At 40.5% G+C, this 20,058-nt stretch overlaps 1 protein-coding gene across 5 annotated transcripts in view; it reads right to left on the bottom strand.

Annotated features, from left to right (window-relative positions):
* The window catches only part of UTRN (utrophin), a 457,412-nt gene extending 440,049 nt beyond the window's left edge, over nucleotides 1-17,363 (bottom strand). For all 5 annotated transcript variants that reach the window (XM_072140867.1, XM_072140861.1, XM_072140863.1 and 2 more), the window contains exons 1-2: nucleotides 16,858-17,363; nucleotides 12,521-12,665 (exon numbers count right to left, since the gene is read on the bottom strand). In XM_072140867.1, coding sequence (XP_071996968.1) covers nucleotides 12,521-12,602 — 82 coding nt within the window. In that variant the 5' untranslated portion in view covers nucleotides 12,603-12,665; nucleotides 16,858-17,363. The remainder of the gene's footprint in view (nucleotides 1-12,520; nucleotides 12,666-16,857) is intronic.
* Nucleotides 17,364-20,058: the final 2,695 nt, after the last annotated feature.

Raw genomic sequence — 20,058 nt, forward strand, 5'->3', positions numbered from 1 at the left:
ACACAAAGTATGATAGCAAGCAGAGATCTAGAAAATGGTGTGTCCAGCGCTAATAATCTTTGGGGGAACCCCAGAGACCAAAACGTTTCTGGATCAACAGATTTTGCATAGAAACTGAATATTGGAAGATATTATACATTTTCATGATATAAACTATAATATTTATTTGTTGAAAAAGGAACACCCGTTTAATGAGAAAGGACACAAACCAATATACGGTATGTATCACATGGGTGTGTTTTAGTGATATCCATCCTACTTTTCTGCATTTCTCCTGGTAATCTATCTTCTCTACCAATACAAAAGTGATGGCATTCATTAAACATTGTGTGGCACTACTACTAGTATACTACTAGTCTCAAGATGTTGAAATTTGCATATCAACTTCCAGGGGTCACACATGGAGGGACTTAAAAAAAAAACCCCAAACAAACACCAGATTGATCAGAAATAGACCATCATTCAGCGTTTTGTATTTATTGAGAGGTCCTCTTTGAATTCATGTATATAGCATACCTTACAGTGGTTGTTGTATGTTGGCAGTGTATAGTTGACTTTAAGGTAAATGTATATATTGTATAGCACTGGTGTTTCGGAAGCAATTTACAATCAGGCATTGTATGGAACTAGGAATTAAAAATAAAAACAAAAAAGTTCTATTTAACTTTTTAGGTCACTCAGGGTGTGTTTTGTTTTCATTGACAACTGATTAATTCAGTATATAATTAGGAAAAACTGAGACATATGACATAAGTGCCTACACCCTGCTTACAAAATAGACCCATTCTAAATAAATAGGGATACAGAGTGACAAATAGAAGTACATCAAGTAAAAACAAAAAACAAAAACAAAAGCAAGCTGCAGCTGAGCCACATCAGTAGACATACTAAAACACTAATAAATCAGTCCATAGCATAACCATTATGTCATCGCACTTAAACAGAAAAGTCGATCTGTCTGAGCAGTTTCTTTACAAATACTTTAAAATGACTACAGAAACTGCAAAAACTTTGTAGCATGTATTTTGAGGGGCCTTGGTATAAACGATTCAGAGGCAGATCTAGGAAACACTGTCTAAGAGAGGTCAAAGGCTCTACTGCCACATAAAGTACTAGGATTCTGGATACCATATAAATAGTGCCAGGAAAAAACTACCAAAAGGTTTTCACTTCCCCTGGCTCCAGATTATTTCAGGAGTTTCCTGGGAGCAATAAATGCACCACTCTCCATAAAGTAATGAGATTGGGAATCACTGCCATAAATCAGATATTGGAACTTTTGCCTGGAAGCCTGTGACAACTAAAGGACTTCAAAGGAAGCCAAAGGCAATTTTGCTATTGAAGGTGGTAATATACATTACACAGCAACAGGTTTATGGTTGTTAAAGATACGACAGTGTGGTGAACAACCATTTTGCAGATGCAGCTGTTCAGTTTTTAGTTCATCCTCATTTTTATAGTTGACAATCTTTCAGGAAACATCCTGTAGCTTTTATTCAACTCTTGGAGAAACATTCAAATAAGACTTCTAGTCTACCAGCTCCTGAATCACCTGACAAGTGAGAAAACGATTGTGTACAGCACATTATAAGTTTTCCAGACCTACATTTCCCATTTTCCTGTAAGATATCATTTTAGACAATTATAAACAGCTCCCATTGAAAGGAAGTGCAGAAAGAAAAACATAATTTTCTATAGATTTACAGATCTTTATGGGGGAGGGAGATTTATCAAGCACACAAGAATTGGAATAGTGTATATACTCGAGTATAAGCCGACCCGAATATAAGCCGAGGTACCCACTTTTACCACAAAAAACTGGGAAAACATATTGACTCGAGTATAAGCCGAGGGTGGGAAATGCCGCAGCTACTGATGTCTGGTGTAGGCGTTTTATGGCAACAGCAGTGGTCCAATGTCCTACTTCTGCATAATATATATTCCCCTTTCTCATGTAATAGATCAGCTTTCCTAGACTGTCACAGACATATATGTGTGTGTGTTCTGTCTGTGACAGTATAGGAAAGCTGACCTATTACATGAGAAAGTGGATTATATTTATTATGCAAAGTGATGCAGAAGCAGGACATTAAAGGGAACCTGTCACCAGGAGACCCATTTTTAGCACTCCCCCAGTCCCCACAGAGCACAGTATATACGCTGCCAAAGTGTTTTTGTATTAAAAATTGGTTTTACAGAAAAAAAGATAGTTATATTGTACCTTTCATTAGCATCTGTTGTGTGACTAGGCAGTTGGCAAATGGGAGGGACTGGAAAGGAGCAGTTCCCCCCATCCTTGGGGAACAGCTTCTCCATGTGACCTTTTCAAATATATGAAAACACCCATCACTTGGCTTAGCGACGCCCCCTGCTCCTCTACAGCCAATCCCGAGTATGGGGAGTTATTCATATATTTGAAAAGGTCACATGTTTCCCAAGGGTGGGGGGGGGACTGCTTCTTTCCAGCCCCTCCCATTGGGCAACTGCCTAGTCACACAGCAGATGCTAATGAAAGGTTCTATATAACATATCTTTTTTTCTATAAAACCAATTTTGTTATACAAAAACACTTTGGCAGTGTATGTACTATGCTCTGTGGGGATTGGGGGAGTGCTAAAAATGGGTCTCCTGGTGACAGGTTCCCTTTAAACACCTCCGCCAGACACTGGTAATATATATTACACTGTAACAGCCTATGAGTTATTTTCTCTGATCACACTGCCAGCCCCCCTCCTGCACAGTGCATAATTTACCTATACGGTATGCAGCCGTGTGAAGGAAGCGACATCCACCTCCTTCCAGCCCGCGGTGCATCCCTACAGTATGCAGCCACGGGACTGACAGCCCCTGAACCCGCACCTCTCTCCCACCCAGGAGCCGCGGCTGCATACTTCATCCCTATCATATGCAGCCGCAGAACACTCCCTCCATTCTGCTCCCGCACAGCCAGGACCCCCGGGTAAGAGTTAAGCTGCTTACATTGTGTGCAGGGTGGTGCCGCATGTCTGACAGGGGCTGCCACACACACATACCACCAACAGCCCCTGTCTGATCTTTTCCGGTGTAATAAGGGTGTTTGGGTGGCAAAGACAGTCAGATTTTTCAGCTTTAAAATTGAGCTGAAATTCTCGGCTTATACACAAGTATATACGGTAGTTGCAATTCCTACCACACATGATTGTTGAGTTACTTTTTTCTCTTTTGTCAGGCAGAAGGTACCCTGCCAGTCACTGAAATGAGGAAAACTGTTTAACTTTAAGTCATGGAAATAGTTAAAAGATGGGAGTACAGGCGGTCCCCTACTTAAGAACAACTGACTTATAGACGACCCCTAGTTACAAACGGACCTCTGGATTTTGGTAATTTACTGTACTTTAGTCACAGGTTGAAATAAACAGCTACAACAGTTATCAAATGTATCTGTAATTTAGCTTTATTGTTAATCCTGGTTCTTATGACAACCCTACATTTTTAAAACCCAATTGTCATAGAGACCAAAAAAAATTTTGCTTGGAGTTATAATTATAAAGTATACAGTACCAACTTACATACAAATTGAACTTTAGAACAAACCTGCAGAACCTCTTTTGTACGTAACCGGGGACTGCCTGTACTGATAAAGATAACTAATGAGCCTGACCTGGCCTTATCAGGTATGAGATAGCAGTCAAGTTAATTAGAAATTCAATAACCTATTGGTGACATAATAAAGAAATCAAGCTGTAACTCTAAATGCAATGATCATACATGGTATATGTGACCCTTAATTTCTTATATCAAACATAATGTTTTCTACTAAAAGACCATTTGGTCACCTTATAACATTGAACGATTTCTCCTCTTTTTATGCTGAAATTAGTGACAAAGTCCCAAAAACGTCCTATGAACCTGTAAATAATTTGGTAACTCTATTACCAAACATCTATCTAAAAATTCAACTTTGGGCATACAGCTGTGGAAGTTTTCAGAAACCAACCACAGTGCAGCGGACAGGACTGAATGATTACAGCTTGGCACGGTAGTCTTATTGCTTCCATTGCCACCTCGGGAGAGGTCATTCTTAGAAGAAAATAAAAGATTAGGCATATTGAAGTCAGCTCTCCTTACCGTCTTATACTGCACACACACACAAAAAAATGGATTATATATATATATATATATATATATATATATATATATATATCAAAACCCAGATACTGTTCCTCAGCATACATAAAGTCGATATACAATATCAGGATGATACAGACCAGGGGAGTGATGCCCCAACACATGTTTCGCTGACCACTTTCCTGATTTGTGAAAATCTTAAAATAGGTCTACTATTAGGATCAAGGATCGTAAACCGACCCCACTGACATGCTGGTATGTTCCCCTTTAAGCTTCTGATTACCTTGTTTTTAAGGCAATGATGGGCGTTTCATTACTGGGTGGAGGCTGCTGGGCATTTCATTACTGGGTGGAGGCTGCTGGGCATTTCATTACTGGGTGGAGGCTGCTGGGCATTTCATTACTGGGTGGAGGCTGCTGGGCATTTCATTACTGGGTGGAGGCTGCTGGGCATTTCATTACTTGGGGAGGCTGCTGGACATTGCAATACTTAAGGAGGCGGCTGCTGGACATTTAATTTTGGTAAAATTAGGGGCCTCGGATTATACCTGAGTATATACGGTACTTGTATTTGTACAGAGCCTAAGATTTGAGAGAACGTATTAAAATACAACTCTTAGAACGCTTTGGGTTTACTCAATTTTACATTTCATTGCAAACTGCCCTCCACAAACCGCAAAAAAAAAACTGGGTATCCATGGCGCATAGCATACTTATTGTCAACTGAGAAAAAGGCATGGCATAGAGCCAGCGTTGTTGAGAAAAGCCTCCATAATAGAGTTACTCTCACACTTGACTCCATCTAGATAGTGAGACAAGTAAGAAGAAAAGAAATCACAGGTGGCGAATGTTGGCTGACAATCACTGAACTAAATGAGCTTACGGCAGACAATACAGCAAAGATGAAGCTAGGATTAAAATTTTTATTCAAAAATTTGGCAACATGACAGCGTAGAAGTTTCAGATAATAAATATTTAGCCAGAATGTGTAAAATGTACATAAATATATTAATGATATATTAATGATAAACATATCTTAAAAGGCAACTGTCAATTTGGGTCCTTAAGGACTTGTGGTTTAGTTCCCCGATTTGCCTTATATGAGATTTTTATGTGAGTGCATTAAAAAGAGAAAACATTTATAATTACCTTATTCTGCTTTGCGCTCTACGCAGTAGGTGCAGCAAGTGAAGTACAGCCAAGTTTCACTGCACAAGCGCCAAAGTTGCAATACATGCGTAATTAAGCTGGATTATTATCATTGCTTAATTGAAGTATCGCGAGAGGCGGCGTCAAGATCTTCAGATGCGAATCTGATGAGCCTCATGTGAGTTAAATTGTTTGTTTTTAAAGACCCTAAACCACAGATCCATTTGGACCTGTAGTTTGTTTAGGATCCTAAATCGACCAGACAGGTTCTCTTTAAAAACTTTTTGTAAAGTATGAACTGTATCCACAGTTTCTACAAGAATTATAAAATAAATTGTTGATGTTCTTTGCAAACACAAAAATTAGATATGTTGTGGACCACATGCATTTCCTTCTGAATTTGTGAGCAGAGAAGCAGAAGTGTAATACAGTGGCAAAAAGTGGATGTCATTTAACTAAACAAAAAATGAGCTGGATAAATAAAAACTGAAAAATTAACATTGAAAATGGCAAATAATACCTGAAGAATATGCTATTGATAATTTGTGTAAATGCAACAGATTTACAATAAATAGGGATTTATCAGGAATATTTATTGATGGCCTTTCCTCCTTAGATGGCCAGTCTGGTCTCTTGTATGTTCGATTCTGGGAGCTGTGCCCACCTGGAGGTTCCATGGAGGTAACAGAACACAGTTCAGCCAATGTATGGTCTCCTTGAACCACAGGACGCCATTGTTACTTTCCTTTGTTGTATTGTGGTCCGAAGAAGATTAATCAGGTCTCGTAGTCCCCAGAACTTCCAGCTGGACACAGCCTGCAAACCACAAGTACTGGAATGTTGTGGTAATCAGTTGCCAGTAAGAATGTATTCTTTTTATTTGCAACCCATCATACACCCTAGGATTTTCCAGATTTCCTGAAACCCCCTTTGATAGTAGATTATAGGCAGGTGACAGCGGTTTGTCACATAAACAAATTAACTGTGATAGAAAGTAGGTGGCACTGTGTACCAATAGTGGCCTAGTGCTGTCTCTAGAGATGCGGCTCCCATTCTCTTTCAATGGGAACTATTTCTGCAATATTAGCGCCCAGCCACTAGAAGGACGAAGACCCAACTTTCCAACTGCCTGGCTGGAGCAGGAATAGTGTCCACCACTATCAATCAAACATGGATGGCTATGTGAAGGATTTTCTGGAACAGCTTTTGAGGCATCCAAAAATAAGCTGATTTAAACATGCCATCAGAACGGCATCAATAGTTGATGGAGAAAGGGACCATCTTGCCCTAATATTCCTATGGTGATTTTAAGAATATAAAAGTTACATGAAGTTAGTAAAAAAAGTTATCTCTAGAAATATTCTGGCCTTGTTCTTCTTCTCAAATATGCAAAATGTAACTAGAAACGCTGTCCTATGTGCAATGCTTTTAACTTTTTTTATGTCTTGATGTTACATGCAAAGGGCATTATGAATTTTACTACGAAGGTGTAATAAATCTTAAAATTTAGGCTGGATCCTTTCAAATAACCAATATACTATGTAACGAACAATTAATTTGCTGGGCATTAGGGGAGTGCAGCCAAAAAAAAATATTTTATAAGAGTTTTGTAGCCAGTTTTATTGGTTTCAGATGGATGTGGTGGTGGAGAGTGGACAGCTAAATGTAGTAATACAGACCTTGCCACTCTTTGCACTTTATAATTTTATCTATTTTCTATTACTAGGCAAAAGGTGTAGGTTGATTATGAGACTATTGCTGTTTACTTTGACTAGTTAATACAACAGAACTGACTGGCAATGAACGATCAGGTCATACAACTCTGTAAATTCTCTGTTGCCAACTTGTTAACCCCTATGAGAAGGAATGACATCCGATATTCTACCAATTCCACAGATGCTCTTTGCCACAAATATACCCATTTATTCATGTTCTATCTTTCCACGTGTGCACGGCTATGCTCTGTGCATCCCAGTGGAGAGGGGAGGGATGCGCAGCACTCACCCCTCCTCCTCTAGAGTGTGCATATGCCTGTCCAGCTACATCCGGGCAGGCATATGTTTGTGTGCATGTAGCCTAACCCAGATCCAGACAATGTGACTGTGGAAATCTTCTTATATTTGTTATCCATGGCCTCCTTACTTCTAAAATCAACCATTAAAATTATGCTAGTGAGCTTGAATGGTTCTAGGTGCACAACAAGAACCCCCCACCCCCACCCCGTGCTGCAGCTGAAAGGTTGTTGCATAGTGGCGGAGCACTCCCCCTCCCATTGTGTGCAGAAACTTCCTTTGCTGCCCACATGATAGAGAGGATTGCCAGACGCAGTTTCATCACGCTACCGACACTTTGAAAGCGAAGAAAGCGTAAGCGAGGAGGAGGCTGCACGGAGACAGTGAGGTGGAAGCAGGAGGGGATGATGACATGTGCTTCTGCTTAGGGGATCTGGCAACGCTCCCCAGATCCCTTAGCGTAAATATAAAAGTTGAAAGAAGGATGCCATGGATAACAAAGAAGATTACCACAGCCACAGTGCCCAGATCTATGAGTAATTGCCCCTGGTTTATTATACTTGATTTTGATGGTAGATTTCCTTTAAGCATTTCCTTTTGAAAATTGGCTACTAAAGGGCAGGGACGATAAGTGAGCGAGGGTAGGCATGTGCTGCCTTACATATATACTGCGAGCATGTCCTGGGCCACATGTATTACTGGGGCATGTGCTTATATTACATATATATATATATATATATATATACACACACACACACACACACACACACACACTCACCGGCCACTTTATTAGGTACACCATGCAAGTATTGGGTTGGACCCCCTTTTGCCTTAAGAACTGCCTCAATTCTTCATGGCATAGATTCAACAAGGTGCTGGAAGCATTCCTCAGAGATTTTGGTCCATATTGACATGATGGCATCACACAGTTGCCGCAGATTTGTCGGCTGCACATCCATGATGCGAATCTCCCGTTCCACCACATCCCAAAGATGCTCTATTGGATTGAGATCTGGTGACTGTGGAGGCCATTTGAGTACAGTGAACTCATTGTCATGTTCAAGAAACCAGTCTGAGATGATTCCAGCTTTATGACATGGCGCATTATCCTGCTGAAAGTAGCCATCAGATGTTGGGTACATTGTGGTCATAAAGAGATGGTAGGCTGTGGCGTTGCAATGATGCTCAATTGGTACCAAGGGGCCCAAAGAGTGCCAAGAAAATATTCCCCACACCATGACACCACCACCACCAGCCTGAACCGTTGATACAAGGCAGGATGGATCCATGCTTTCATGTTGTTGACGCCAAATTCTGACCCTACCATCCGAATGTCGCAGCAGAAATCAAGACTCATCAGACCTGGCTACGTTTTTTTTCCAATCTTCTACTGTCCAATTTCGATGAGCTTGTGCAAATTGTAGCCTCAGTTTCCTGTTCTTAGCTGAAAGGAGTGGCACCCGGTGTGGTCTTCTGCTGCTGTAGCCCATCTGCCTCAAAGTTCGACGTACTGTGCGTTCAGAGATGCTCTTCTGCCTACCTTGGTTGTAACGGGTGGCAATTTGAGTCACTGTTGTCTTTCTATCAGCTCAAACCAGTCTGCCCATTCTCCTCTGACCTCTGGCATCAACCAGGCATTTCCGCCCACAGAACTGCCGCTCACTGGATGTTTTTTCTTTTTCGGACCATTCTCTGTAAACCCTAGAGATGGTTGTGTGTGAAAATCCCAGTAGATCAGCAGTTTCTGAAATACTCAGAGCAGCCCACCAACAACCATGCCACGTTCAAAGGCACTCAAATCACCTTTCTTCCCCATAATGATGCTCGGTTTGAACTGCAGGAGATTGTCTTGACCATGTCTACATGCCTAAATGCACTGAGTTGCCGCCATGTGATTGGCTGATTAGAAATTAAGTGTTAACGAGCCGTTGGACAGGTGTACCTAATAAAGTGGCCGGTGAGTGTATATTATATTATATTATATATGGCATGTGCTGGTATGCGCTACCTATATACTTGGAAAAACTTTGAGCATGTGCTGGCCTGGATTAGCTATATTCTAGGGCAGCGATGGTGAACCTTATTAAGACTGAGTGCCCAAACTACAACCAGAACCCAAAAATGTATTGCAAAGTGCCAACATGGTAATTTAAAGGAAACCTACCATTTGATGCAGTATGAAGCAAACATACCTTGAGAATGATGTAGCTACACTGATGTAGGTTTCCTTTGAAGGGGTTGCCCACTTTAATCAAATAATTGATCATGCTTATGCAATGAAAAGTTAAACAAATTCCTAATATGCTTCCTGTATCGATTTCTTACAGTTTTCTAGATCTCTGCTTGCTGTCTTTCTATAGAAAGCTTCTAGCTTTTCATTATACAAACAATATCAATTATTTGCTAAAAGTGGAAAACCCCTTTAAGCAGTAACTTATTGCTCTGTCACATATTTCAATTGTCTCAGCATCATGAAGACACTAATACAGTAGAAAAAAAGTGGATACATTTAGGGGAATTGTTGTAGATTATGTCCATGGGCCCTTAATCAGGAGGAATGATGGGTTTTAGAGCTAAAAAGCTCCAATGGAAATCCAGCTCTGTCCCCACATTCCCCCTCCTCCTGCAGTCCAAGGCAGCCAAGGATGTCTTGCTTAAAAAAAAAAAAAAATTAGCACCGTACATCTTAGGCTTCCTTGGACTTCAGGTGGAATCCTGTCTGGTGAAATAAGTGCTGGGCTGACAACTTGGGTGGCCACGGAGAGGGCTCTGAGTGGCACCTGTGCCTTAAGTTCGCCACCACTGTTCTGGGGACATGTGCTGGGCTACATATATACTGTTGGTGTTGTGCTAACTAAATTCACGAGGAGGCAGTGGTGAGAAATAGGAATAAATGATTGAGGAACTATACGATTTTATGTATTATAATATACTGATTGTTCACAGTGTATTGTCTGTATACCTAGGGGGCACATTGTGGTCATTTTGAGGAGCACTTAGCTGTTATCTAGGGGACATTAAATTTTTAGGATAAGCAGGCCAAAGCACCAAAATTCTGCAGTGATAAGTCATGGCCAGGAGAAGTTGCTATGACATTTTCTAGGATTGCCAACAACGAGGAGACTACCAGGAGGAACACCGGGATGAACTAGGCCACCATAAACATAGAAGTAAACAGCTGCTACCTAATTTGAACAGTAAGTGATGTTTGTGCTTGCCCAAGTGCAGCCCAGATGTGCAGTACATTTAATGCTGGTATAAATTTGTGGTCATTCACTTCTGATATATGTTTAATGTGTATAGTATATTCATTTTTGGTATATATGTGCAGAATATTTTTAAGTGTGCGTTTATTCATTGCTGGTAAATACTAATATGTGTGGGCTAGACATTGGCACCTATATACCTATTAGATATATAATTACATGTGCAATGATTCACTGGAGGGACATAGTTTCCCACTTACAATATATTTACTGCGTGTAGGCCTTATTGTAGATGATCCCATAACATTTGGCTTCTTGGATTTCATTCTTATGATTTTTAATGGGGGGAGGAGCCATTTAATTCCCTACAGGATTGGCCTTGATTCAGACGTGGGGGCAATTTTGTGCATAGGGCACCAAAATGCCTCGTCCCGGGCCTGATAAAAGGAGCATAACACATATTTTAGTATTTCTTTAAACCTAATAATGCACAAAAGAGGAATCTGCATAACTTTATAGCCCAGGACAGTCTGCATAGAAACACTCTGACCAAACCCATCTAAAGTATTCCATTATCAAATGCTTCAATAGGAAGGTAAGAACTGAAAGCCATGCAACTATTTAATACCAGTAAATTGGATCACTATAAAATGTATCACTACGAAGACATAACTTTATAATTAGCATTATAAAAGGAAAAAGAAATGTCCACATAAAAGTTAAATAGATTGACTCCAAATGGATCATTAAAGTCCTATTATTAATTAAAATGTATTTTTAAAATGTATTTTTGTAGCTTAAAAAGGTCAGTAGATAAAAGGGGAGTAGATCCTTGGAAGGACAAATCAAAAATCAGCAAAAGGAGCAAACTTCAGTTATAGCCTAAGTAGTAGATGTAAAGAATGTGATAACTCAATAATTTCTTTGATAAAAAGAGTTAAAACACAATGTGCACAAAATTTGTACCAACCAGACCAGAAGTTTCCCTAAAATTAAAATAAAATGTAATTTAACTCAAACAACAAGTGCCAAAAATGGCAAACAAAAATAAAATTTCTTTTTACTCAATTTCACTAAAAACTGACCAAACATCAAGTTTTGTCTCAAAAAACATAAAATATATTTATCAATATTATCGTGTCAACACATAGAATAAAGCTAAAGTTTACAACCCATGGCAAATGGCACAACATCTTAAATTTAAAAAAAAAAAAAAAAAAAAAACAGGCCAGCATTTCACTTCAACTCCAACTATATGGTCCCATTCAAAAACACATTTTGTGAGATATATGCTTGGTGCACAGTTTGCTAATGTTAGGAGGCTAAAGGACCTGCGATGAGGTCACCCTGGTCACATGACATTACTGCTGCATGCAGAGAATTGGGGATGAGTTGCTGCTAGCTGTATTTGTGAAACATGTGGGAAAGGTTCCCTTTAACTAGTTTATTACACTTCTTGAGGAAACAAACAGACTTGTGTTAATACTGAAATTAGGCTGTGACCATTTGTTCATGCTTCAAATGCTTTAACTACATTTTCACACAGCAATGAATAATTCATGCCAAATATAGTTAAAAGAAACACATGTTGTTTGTTGAGCACATGATCTTCCGTTTGAGAACTTTTATGATTTAATATCACAGCGATTTATATTCCAGGATGTTACGGCACAATACCCCTTTAAAATCTGTATGAAAAGTTATTAAATTTTCTAATATACTATCTGTATCAATTCCTCACGGTTTGATAAATCTCTGCTTGCTGTCCTTCTGTACAAAAACTTAAAGAAGGGTATTTGTCAGTGCGTCTATGCCGGGATCGCTATAGAAGGACAGCAAGCAGAGATTTAAAAATCCATGAGGAATTGATTCAGAACCTGTATAAGAATATTGTATAACTTTTCATTACGCAAACAATATCTATTATTTGCTGAAAGTTGACAACCCCTTTAACTGCCGCTGTAACCATAGAAGACAAAGCCCCATTTGATCTCATTAATCAATAAGAGTCTGAGAGCAAAGATAATAACAGTATTTATGACTTACCAGATCGGGATTTGATAATATCACTGAACTCATTGTTTTGTTCTCCATCACTTCTGTCGAACTGTGCCCCTACATTGGCCATTTTTCATCAAACAGTAATTCCTTGAACGCTGCCACACCTTTGATCCAGATTTTTGAGTAGACCCTGAAAGAAATGGATGTGTATTTTTTATTTGAAACACCATCAGATATACATAAAGTGCAGGCTGTGAGGATGTCTAAGGCCACGTTCACACATATGCGTTTTGAGATCCAAAGGCTTCCCCCTCGATCACATGCTGAGGTAACGTAGTCTGCGTTTTGCAAACGCAATGGAAATGATAAGTTAACTCAACAGGTGATCAGCATTGGAGCCTTTGCATTGCATCTCAACACACAATCAAAACACATCCATCCCCATAGACTCCTAACAGAATACTACTTTTTAATAATGTATCCATAATATCCTATAAGCATGACTATTGAGGGGGGTACATTCAGGTTAACCATAATTCCCAGACTGAAAATTTCCCTTGGACAAGGACATGAAGCATCATATTCATGGGTTAGTGACCCTGCATTACAAATGAAATATAATGTAGTAATTATTTCAGTATTGGACAGTAGTCTCATGGGGAGGCAGTGAATCATAGGATGATAGTCCTAGTGACAATGATGCTGTGAGTCCTAAGGCGGTGATGCTACAGCAGTGACCTCAGCAAAGAACTTATTAACCCCTAAAATAACATGGCATGGTTACTGCTGAGGCCTGTGTTTGGTTGAAGCGGTCATCTGGCACAAATGGGGCATTTACTGCTGACAGCTTAAGACAACTACAAATTGGGGACACAGTAACAGTGAGTACCCTTTATCTTTGCGGGAAAACAAAGAGGAATCTTTAGATTACATTTTAAAAAAAACTGTTGGACAACCCCTTTAAGTTCAAACCTACACCAATGCTGCAATACTTGAACTGTTGCTGTAGGCTGGAATGCTCTCCTATCATTCAAATAGGACATATTTCCCACAACAGTTTCATAAAACGCAAGTAACCTTTATTATGAAACACATTCCTGGTGTGATAAAAAAAATAATGTACAATCTAAGCAGCAGATCCTAAAAACCAGCTCTCTGGCTTGTGTACTATGGTTTAACAGGATTTTACATGTATTCCTTAAACAGTTGCAAAACTGCCTCTTTATCTGAAATAAACTAAATATAGAAATTCCACATAGTCTATAATTATTACTCACTGTCCACTCCTAACTTTATTTTGGGAGCTGAAGCAAAGCTTCAGATTACTTGGCCAGAATAATCCTGAAGAAAGGGAGAGGTTTGTGTTATTTCAAATGCCATCCTGAAAAGGGAATTTGTTGCAACATACCGGCAACACAATTTATTGACAGCTCTAGGCTATTTGGTCTGTAACCCTCTGGCAGAGCTGTATAGTCATAAAGCACAGGGGATTATTGACAACAATGAATGATATGTAATGCACTGGCTTGTTCTGTCAGTCTTATGCTCCTTAGCTTTTGGCAGTATATTTAGAGACAAAGTAGCGCTACATTTTTATTAAATACATGCAGATGCATTATACATAAAGAAACTTTGAGTAAAATGGCACAAGGACCAAGTAGGGTATGTGGTTCCCATAGTGAATTAGTTCACTTAGCTTCAAGATTCATCCTGTGCACTCATTTAGTGATGTGCAATAAAGAAATATTATTGACGTCCAAGTTGTTTTCAAAATAATTTAGTATTGATTGTCTAGACCAGTGATGGTGAACCTTTTAGTGACCGAGTGCCCAAACTGCAACCCAAACCCCCCCTTATTTATCTCAAGGTGCCAACCAAAAATTAAAGCAGTTACTTATTGCTCCCTGTTCTTCAAAAACTTTCAATCATATTGGCCTCCTGTGGACAGCAACACATTAGAAAGATGGAATCGCAGGGCCAGCAGGAGATCCTCCAAAGATAATTCAGCCCTGTCTACTCATTCTCCCTCTTCCTACGGTTCCATGTAGCGAAGTAAGTATTACTTTAAAATAGAACTGAAAGCAGCATCTTTTAAGTTGCTTGGAACTACAGGAAGATTCTGGGTCCTGTCTGGTGTGCTGGGGCAAGCGCCCGGGTGCCCACAGAAAGGGCTCTGAGTGCCGCCTCTGGCACCCGTGCCATAGGTTTGCCACCACTGGTCTAGACAATATGTCAAACGGAATAATACACATTACTAACAGCAGGGGCTAATCTGAATTAACAATAGTTACCTACTTTTCCTGCCCAGCCTCCCTTCATTCTTTCTACGCATAGGCTGAAGCAGTGGAAAACACATCAATGCCTGCTGCACCCTGCCTCTGGCCTGGACAGTGTTTGGCTGAGGCCAGTATAAAGGCCAAAACACACTGAGGCAGATTTATCAAGATGCAGTTTTTGATGCCCAAACCAGGAGTGGAGTAACTTTTCTCAATGATATTCCTCACTCATTATGATTCGCACCTGCTTTTGGCTTCAAAAACTGCATCTGAAAAATTGAATGTGTGGCTGCACCCTCAGACAGCTTGATAAATATGCCCCACTGGCCCAAAAATGTACATCTAAATGGGCGTGTTAATTCTTAGTCGGAGTTTATGCCACATTTATTACTCAGGCGTGCCCCAATTCTGCAGCATGAATAATTTGCACCAAAAAAAAAAAATAGTGCAAATGCCCAGAGCAGTGCAAGGGGCACACACTCTGCACACTCCAAAGGAAAACTGCAGATAGTACAGATTGTAGTAGTTTTGATTAATGTGGGCCACTGTCTTGGTCTATGTCTTGGGCCACCGTCGTAGTGCATAATAATATATGGAGTCACTGTGGGACTGTAGATCCGTTATGGAGGGAAGCAGTGACTTCTGACATCATCATAATGCTTGAAGTTGCTTCCTCAGCACTAAGGCCGAACCGTGAAATCCACCCATAGCACGCTTTGTGATTCACCAACTGTGCAAGGACCTCTGAATGAGCATTTCAGCTGCAGCAGGAGCATCCCTCAATTTTATGTCATGACTGCTGCCTCCATGGACAACCAGAGAAGAGCAGTGACAGGATCTAAATGCAGGTTCTATCAGTATCTTAAAGAAGCCTCCATCATTAGTAAAAAAAAAAAAAAAAAAAAAAAAGATCGCTGACAACCCCTTTGAAAAAGGTACCAGGTCAGAAGATCCGTTAGAAAACCTTAGAATGCTTCAAACACCAAAAAGATTGATACTCATCCAATCCCATGCCACTCCTATGCCAACATCCCCTACTCTCCTCCAGGTTTCATTAATGATCACATATGACAACTGCAGCCATTCACTATCCCCAGAAGTGACCTCAATGTTGTCTACACAACGCTGGGGGGAAGTCCACTGTGACTGGAAGGAGACCCAGGAAGCAGCAGGGGACACAAGGCTTCATGTACACCTACACCTTTTTCCTGCTTGCAGCTTGGGCCTTCCCATAGAAGTGTATGGGAAAGTGAAATATATGCAGATGCCAGACATCTGCATCATATTTCTGCATCAGTTGCTTGGTAACACAGACATGTGACCATTCAAGGGGTTTGGACAATCACTTAACATCATTTGCCAGCCTTCCATTTTTCTAAGCAAATCTGCCAAAAATCCTCATTTATGCAGTCATACAACTCGGACACGATGATGACACAAGGATCACGCACCAGAAATCTACAGACTGGTATAGGCTTCAAGTTTAGCACACCCCCCACCCCTTAAATGTTCCTGAAAAAAGTTAATTTGGATTGTCACCGACATGAGAGAAGACATTCTCAATACATTATCCTTACTTTTCAGAAGAGTCTAGGATCAATGATGTAAACTGGGCTAGGTTTATGATTGGCACACACACCAGAGAAGACAAATTAGTGTGCACCTACATGATATACTTAGTGCATCTTCAGCCTCTAATTTTAGACTATTCCCATTCACTGGAATATTTATAGATCTACCCCATCCGCAAGAGTCTAAACCAGCAACAATACTGACACATGTCCTTTCTGTTTGTATGACCTTTTCTCCATGCATTGTGCAGAGATTAACATTTATTTATAAAACAAATACTGAGGCACATTTCTGCCTGTAGGATGAGACAACCCCTGAACTATAATGGAGGGGAGCACAATAGTCACAAGCGGGCTGAGGACACATGATTGAGATTACTATTGGCTCACACATGGCCCGGTGACCTTCTTTCCTGCAAAAATAAGGAACTAGCACTCCAACAAGTACTGAGAGCACCTTGCAGATCCTGTAGAGTCCTCCCTGCTCTCCAGTTCCAGGGGCACATGAATTATTGACATGTGGGTGTAATCTTACCTGGGAAGAGGCTTCCTTATATTTGTTGGCACAATGTGCAGCACTTTGTAGTCAATGGAGAAAGTCACCAACTTCCCGGGATCCTTAGATCTAGCCCAGAGATCCTTCCCGGATTCCTTAGATCTAGCCCAGAGATCCTTCCCGGGATCCTAGCAGGGGCAGATGGACTCCACCATCCCGGATCTCAGCAGTGATCGCTGTAAGGATAATACTTTTTACAGCTGCTCCTCCCTTACTTGGCACAGCAGCTGTCCGGTTACAGGAAAGAGTTAACTTTCCCTCTCCCTCCTGCCAAATGATCCCCGAGCTCATGTGCTTGCCTCCAGGATCCGGCGATCCCCACGCTGGTGGCCGATCTTTCCCTTCGATATAAGTTGCATGGGTCTGCCCAGCCGCTCAAGGATCTCTCCTAACTTTGTACTCGAGGTTCACTATCGTATCTCACTTAGATTTCAGAGCGGTCGGCTACAACGAAACTGAGAGAACGTGGCAAAGTCTTGTTACGTTTCCGCCCACTCTGAATACTTCGCCTTTTCCCTGACTGTACTGTTTTATTGAGGGAACGGAGGCCGCGAGGCGCCATCTATTGGGGAACCGAGGAAACGACGCAGATATATTTTATACCATAAGTAAAATCCATGAAATAAGAAAATAAAGTTTCTCACGCAGGGGCGTAACTAGGATAGGCTGGGCCCCATATCAGAATTCTCCAAGGGGCCCCCCTACCCCTTAAAAAAACAGTCAAGCACACATTTATATACTTATACTCACAAATTTATATACTCCTGTATATATTAATACACTAATACGTACAGTATATACAAACTCATACAGTATATAGAGAAATAGTATAGTCATCAAATTTGCACAGACACTGTACATACACATTATATACATACATATAGCGTATATATACATAATATGCTTAGACATACAATATATCATCACCACATATACACATACATGCAGTATAAACACACCATATGCACACATACTCTGTATACATACAGCATATGCACACATATACAGCATATATACACACATATAGAATATAGACACATACATACAATATATACATCATATAAATACACATACAGCATAAGTACATACATACAGTATATACACACATATATATATATATATATATATCATATAAATACACATACAGCATAAGTTCATACATACAGTATATACACACATATAAACTAAATATATATCCACATACATACAACATACACACCATATAAACTCATATAGCATAAATACACACACACACATGCAATATATTTCGCAAGAAGAAAAAAGCGTCTCTGCACCGCTCAAACTACGGTGTCTATCCAATACAGGTGTGTCAGTCTACTGGGAGTAAAAGGTATAGGAGTGGGAAGGTAAAGAAACCGCTGCTATAAAGGTTCCAAAGCGGTGTTGCTCAGCCAGAGAAAAAACAAGTCCATGTAGCAAGTAAAAAAGGTGGAGGCGGCACTCACCGAATCTGTGAAACAACTTATCTTTATTCGGCAGACGGTGTGGTACAGGGGGAACACTGGAGCCATACGGCGACGGGCCGTTTCGCGCTCACTAGCGCATCTTCAAGCCGTTGACGTCATCCGCCTGCGACGCGCAGAATATATGCGAGGACGCCGGCGGCTGTCGTCAAGGGAACAGTATAAACAAAGGTGAGAGACACATGCACGGACATTAAAAGATTTCAGCCAGGTGAAGTTAAAAACAACTACAAGTATATGTACATAACTCCGGCTTGGAGATGAGAGGCACTTATACAAGGCATACACGGGGGTAACATGGTAATCGGTAAGGGTATCTATAATGCACTATGGAGGGAGAAATGGACATAAGCGTTATAGAAAGACACTAAGGTCATTTCTATCGTTCATGCCCAATGGTCCCATAGCATTAAATCTGATAATGCATTTACTTTCGTGTTGCATAAGGATTTTATTCCTGTTACCTCCTAAAGGATCCGTAGTCACCATTTCGATACCCGCAAATCTAAGGATATTGGGATTGCCCTCGTGATGAGTTCTCACATGCTCAATCAAACGAGGGCAGCCAATGCCATTTTTTATGGACCTTTGGTGTTCCTGAAACCGTACGTTCAGTCTGCGTATGGTTTTTCCTATATAGAAAAAATTACAGGGGCAAAACACGATGTATACTACGTAAGTGGACTTGCATGAAATAAAGGATGTGACTTTTTGTACTTGTCCTCCGAATTTTATCCATTTAAGTTGACTATTAAAGCGGCAACTGCTACATCCCCCACATCTAAAGTTTCCCACAGGCGTGGTTTTATCCAACCATGTAGACCTGGGGGTATGGAAGCGGCTACTAACCAGAGCCTTTCTTATAGTGGGTGAACGTCTAAATGCAATATGGGGGCGTGTGTCGGTAAAGTGATGTAATTGTGAATCCTGTTTCAAGATACTCCAATTTTTTGTAATGGCATCACGTATTGTTTTTTCATAAGGACTGAACTCAAAAGAGAACACCATTCTCTCCTTGTTCTCTTCGTGGGTCTCTCTATGTGTATTGATACTGTCTTTTGTGTCTTTTTTCTTCTTTGGGCGATATAATAACTCTTCCTGTGGTATCCCCAACACTTTATTATATGCTTCATTTATAAGATGTTCAGGGTAATCTCTGGCTCTCAGCCTGACTTTTAATTCTTCTGCTTGTGTCAGGAAATGGGTGACATCATTATTGATACGTCTTAGCCTAAGAAACTGGCTATATGGGAGTCCCCTCTTAGTGTGACACGGGTGGTGACTATGGAAGTGAAGGAGTGAATTAGTGGCCGTTGCCTTACGGAATGCCATAGTATTAAGTCCACCTCTCTCCTCCCTTATCTTGACATCTAGAAAGTCTAGTTCATTACCCCCATATACGGCAGTAAACCGCATATTCATGTAGTTGTCGGATATATTCTGCGCGTCGCAGGCGGATGACGTCAACGGCTTGAAGATGCGCTAGTGAGCGCGAAACGGCCCGTCGCCGTATGGCTCCAGTGTTCCCCCTGTACCACACCGTCTGCCGAATAAAGATAAGTTGTTTCACAGATTCGGTGAGTGCCGCCTCCACCTTTTTTACTTGCTACATGGACTTGTTTTTTCTCTGGCTGAGCAACACCGCTTTGGAACCTTTATAGCAGCGGTTTCTTTACCTTCCCACTCCTATACCTTT

This window comes from Engystomops pustulosus, chromosome 3 (genome assembly GCF_040894005.1).
Source record: "Engystomops pustulosus chromosome 3, aEngPut4.maternal, whole genome shotgun sequence".
In the NCBI taxonomy this organism is placed as follows: Eukaryota; Metazoa; Chordata; class Amphibia; order Anura; family Leptodactylidae; genus Engystomops; species Engystomops pustulosus.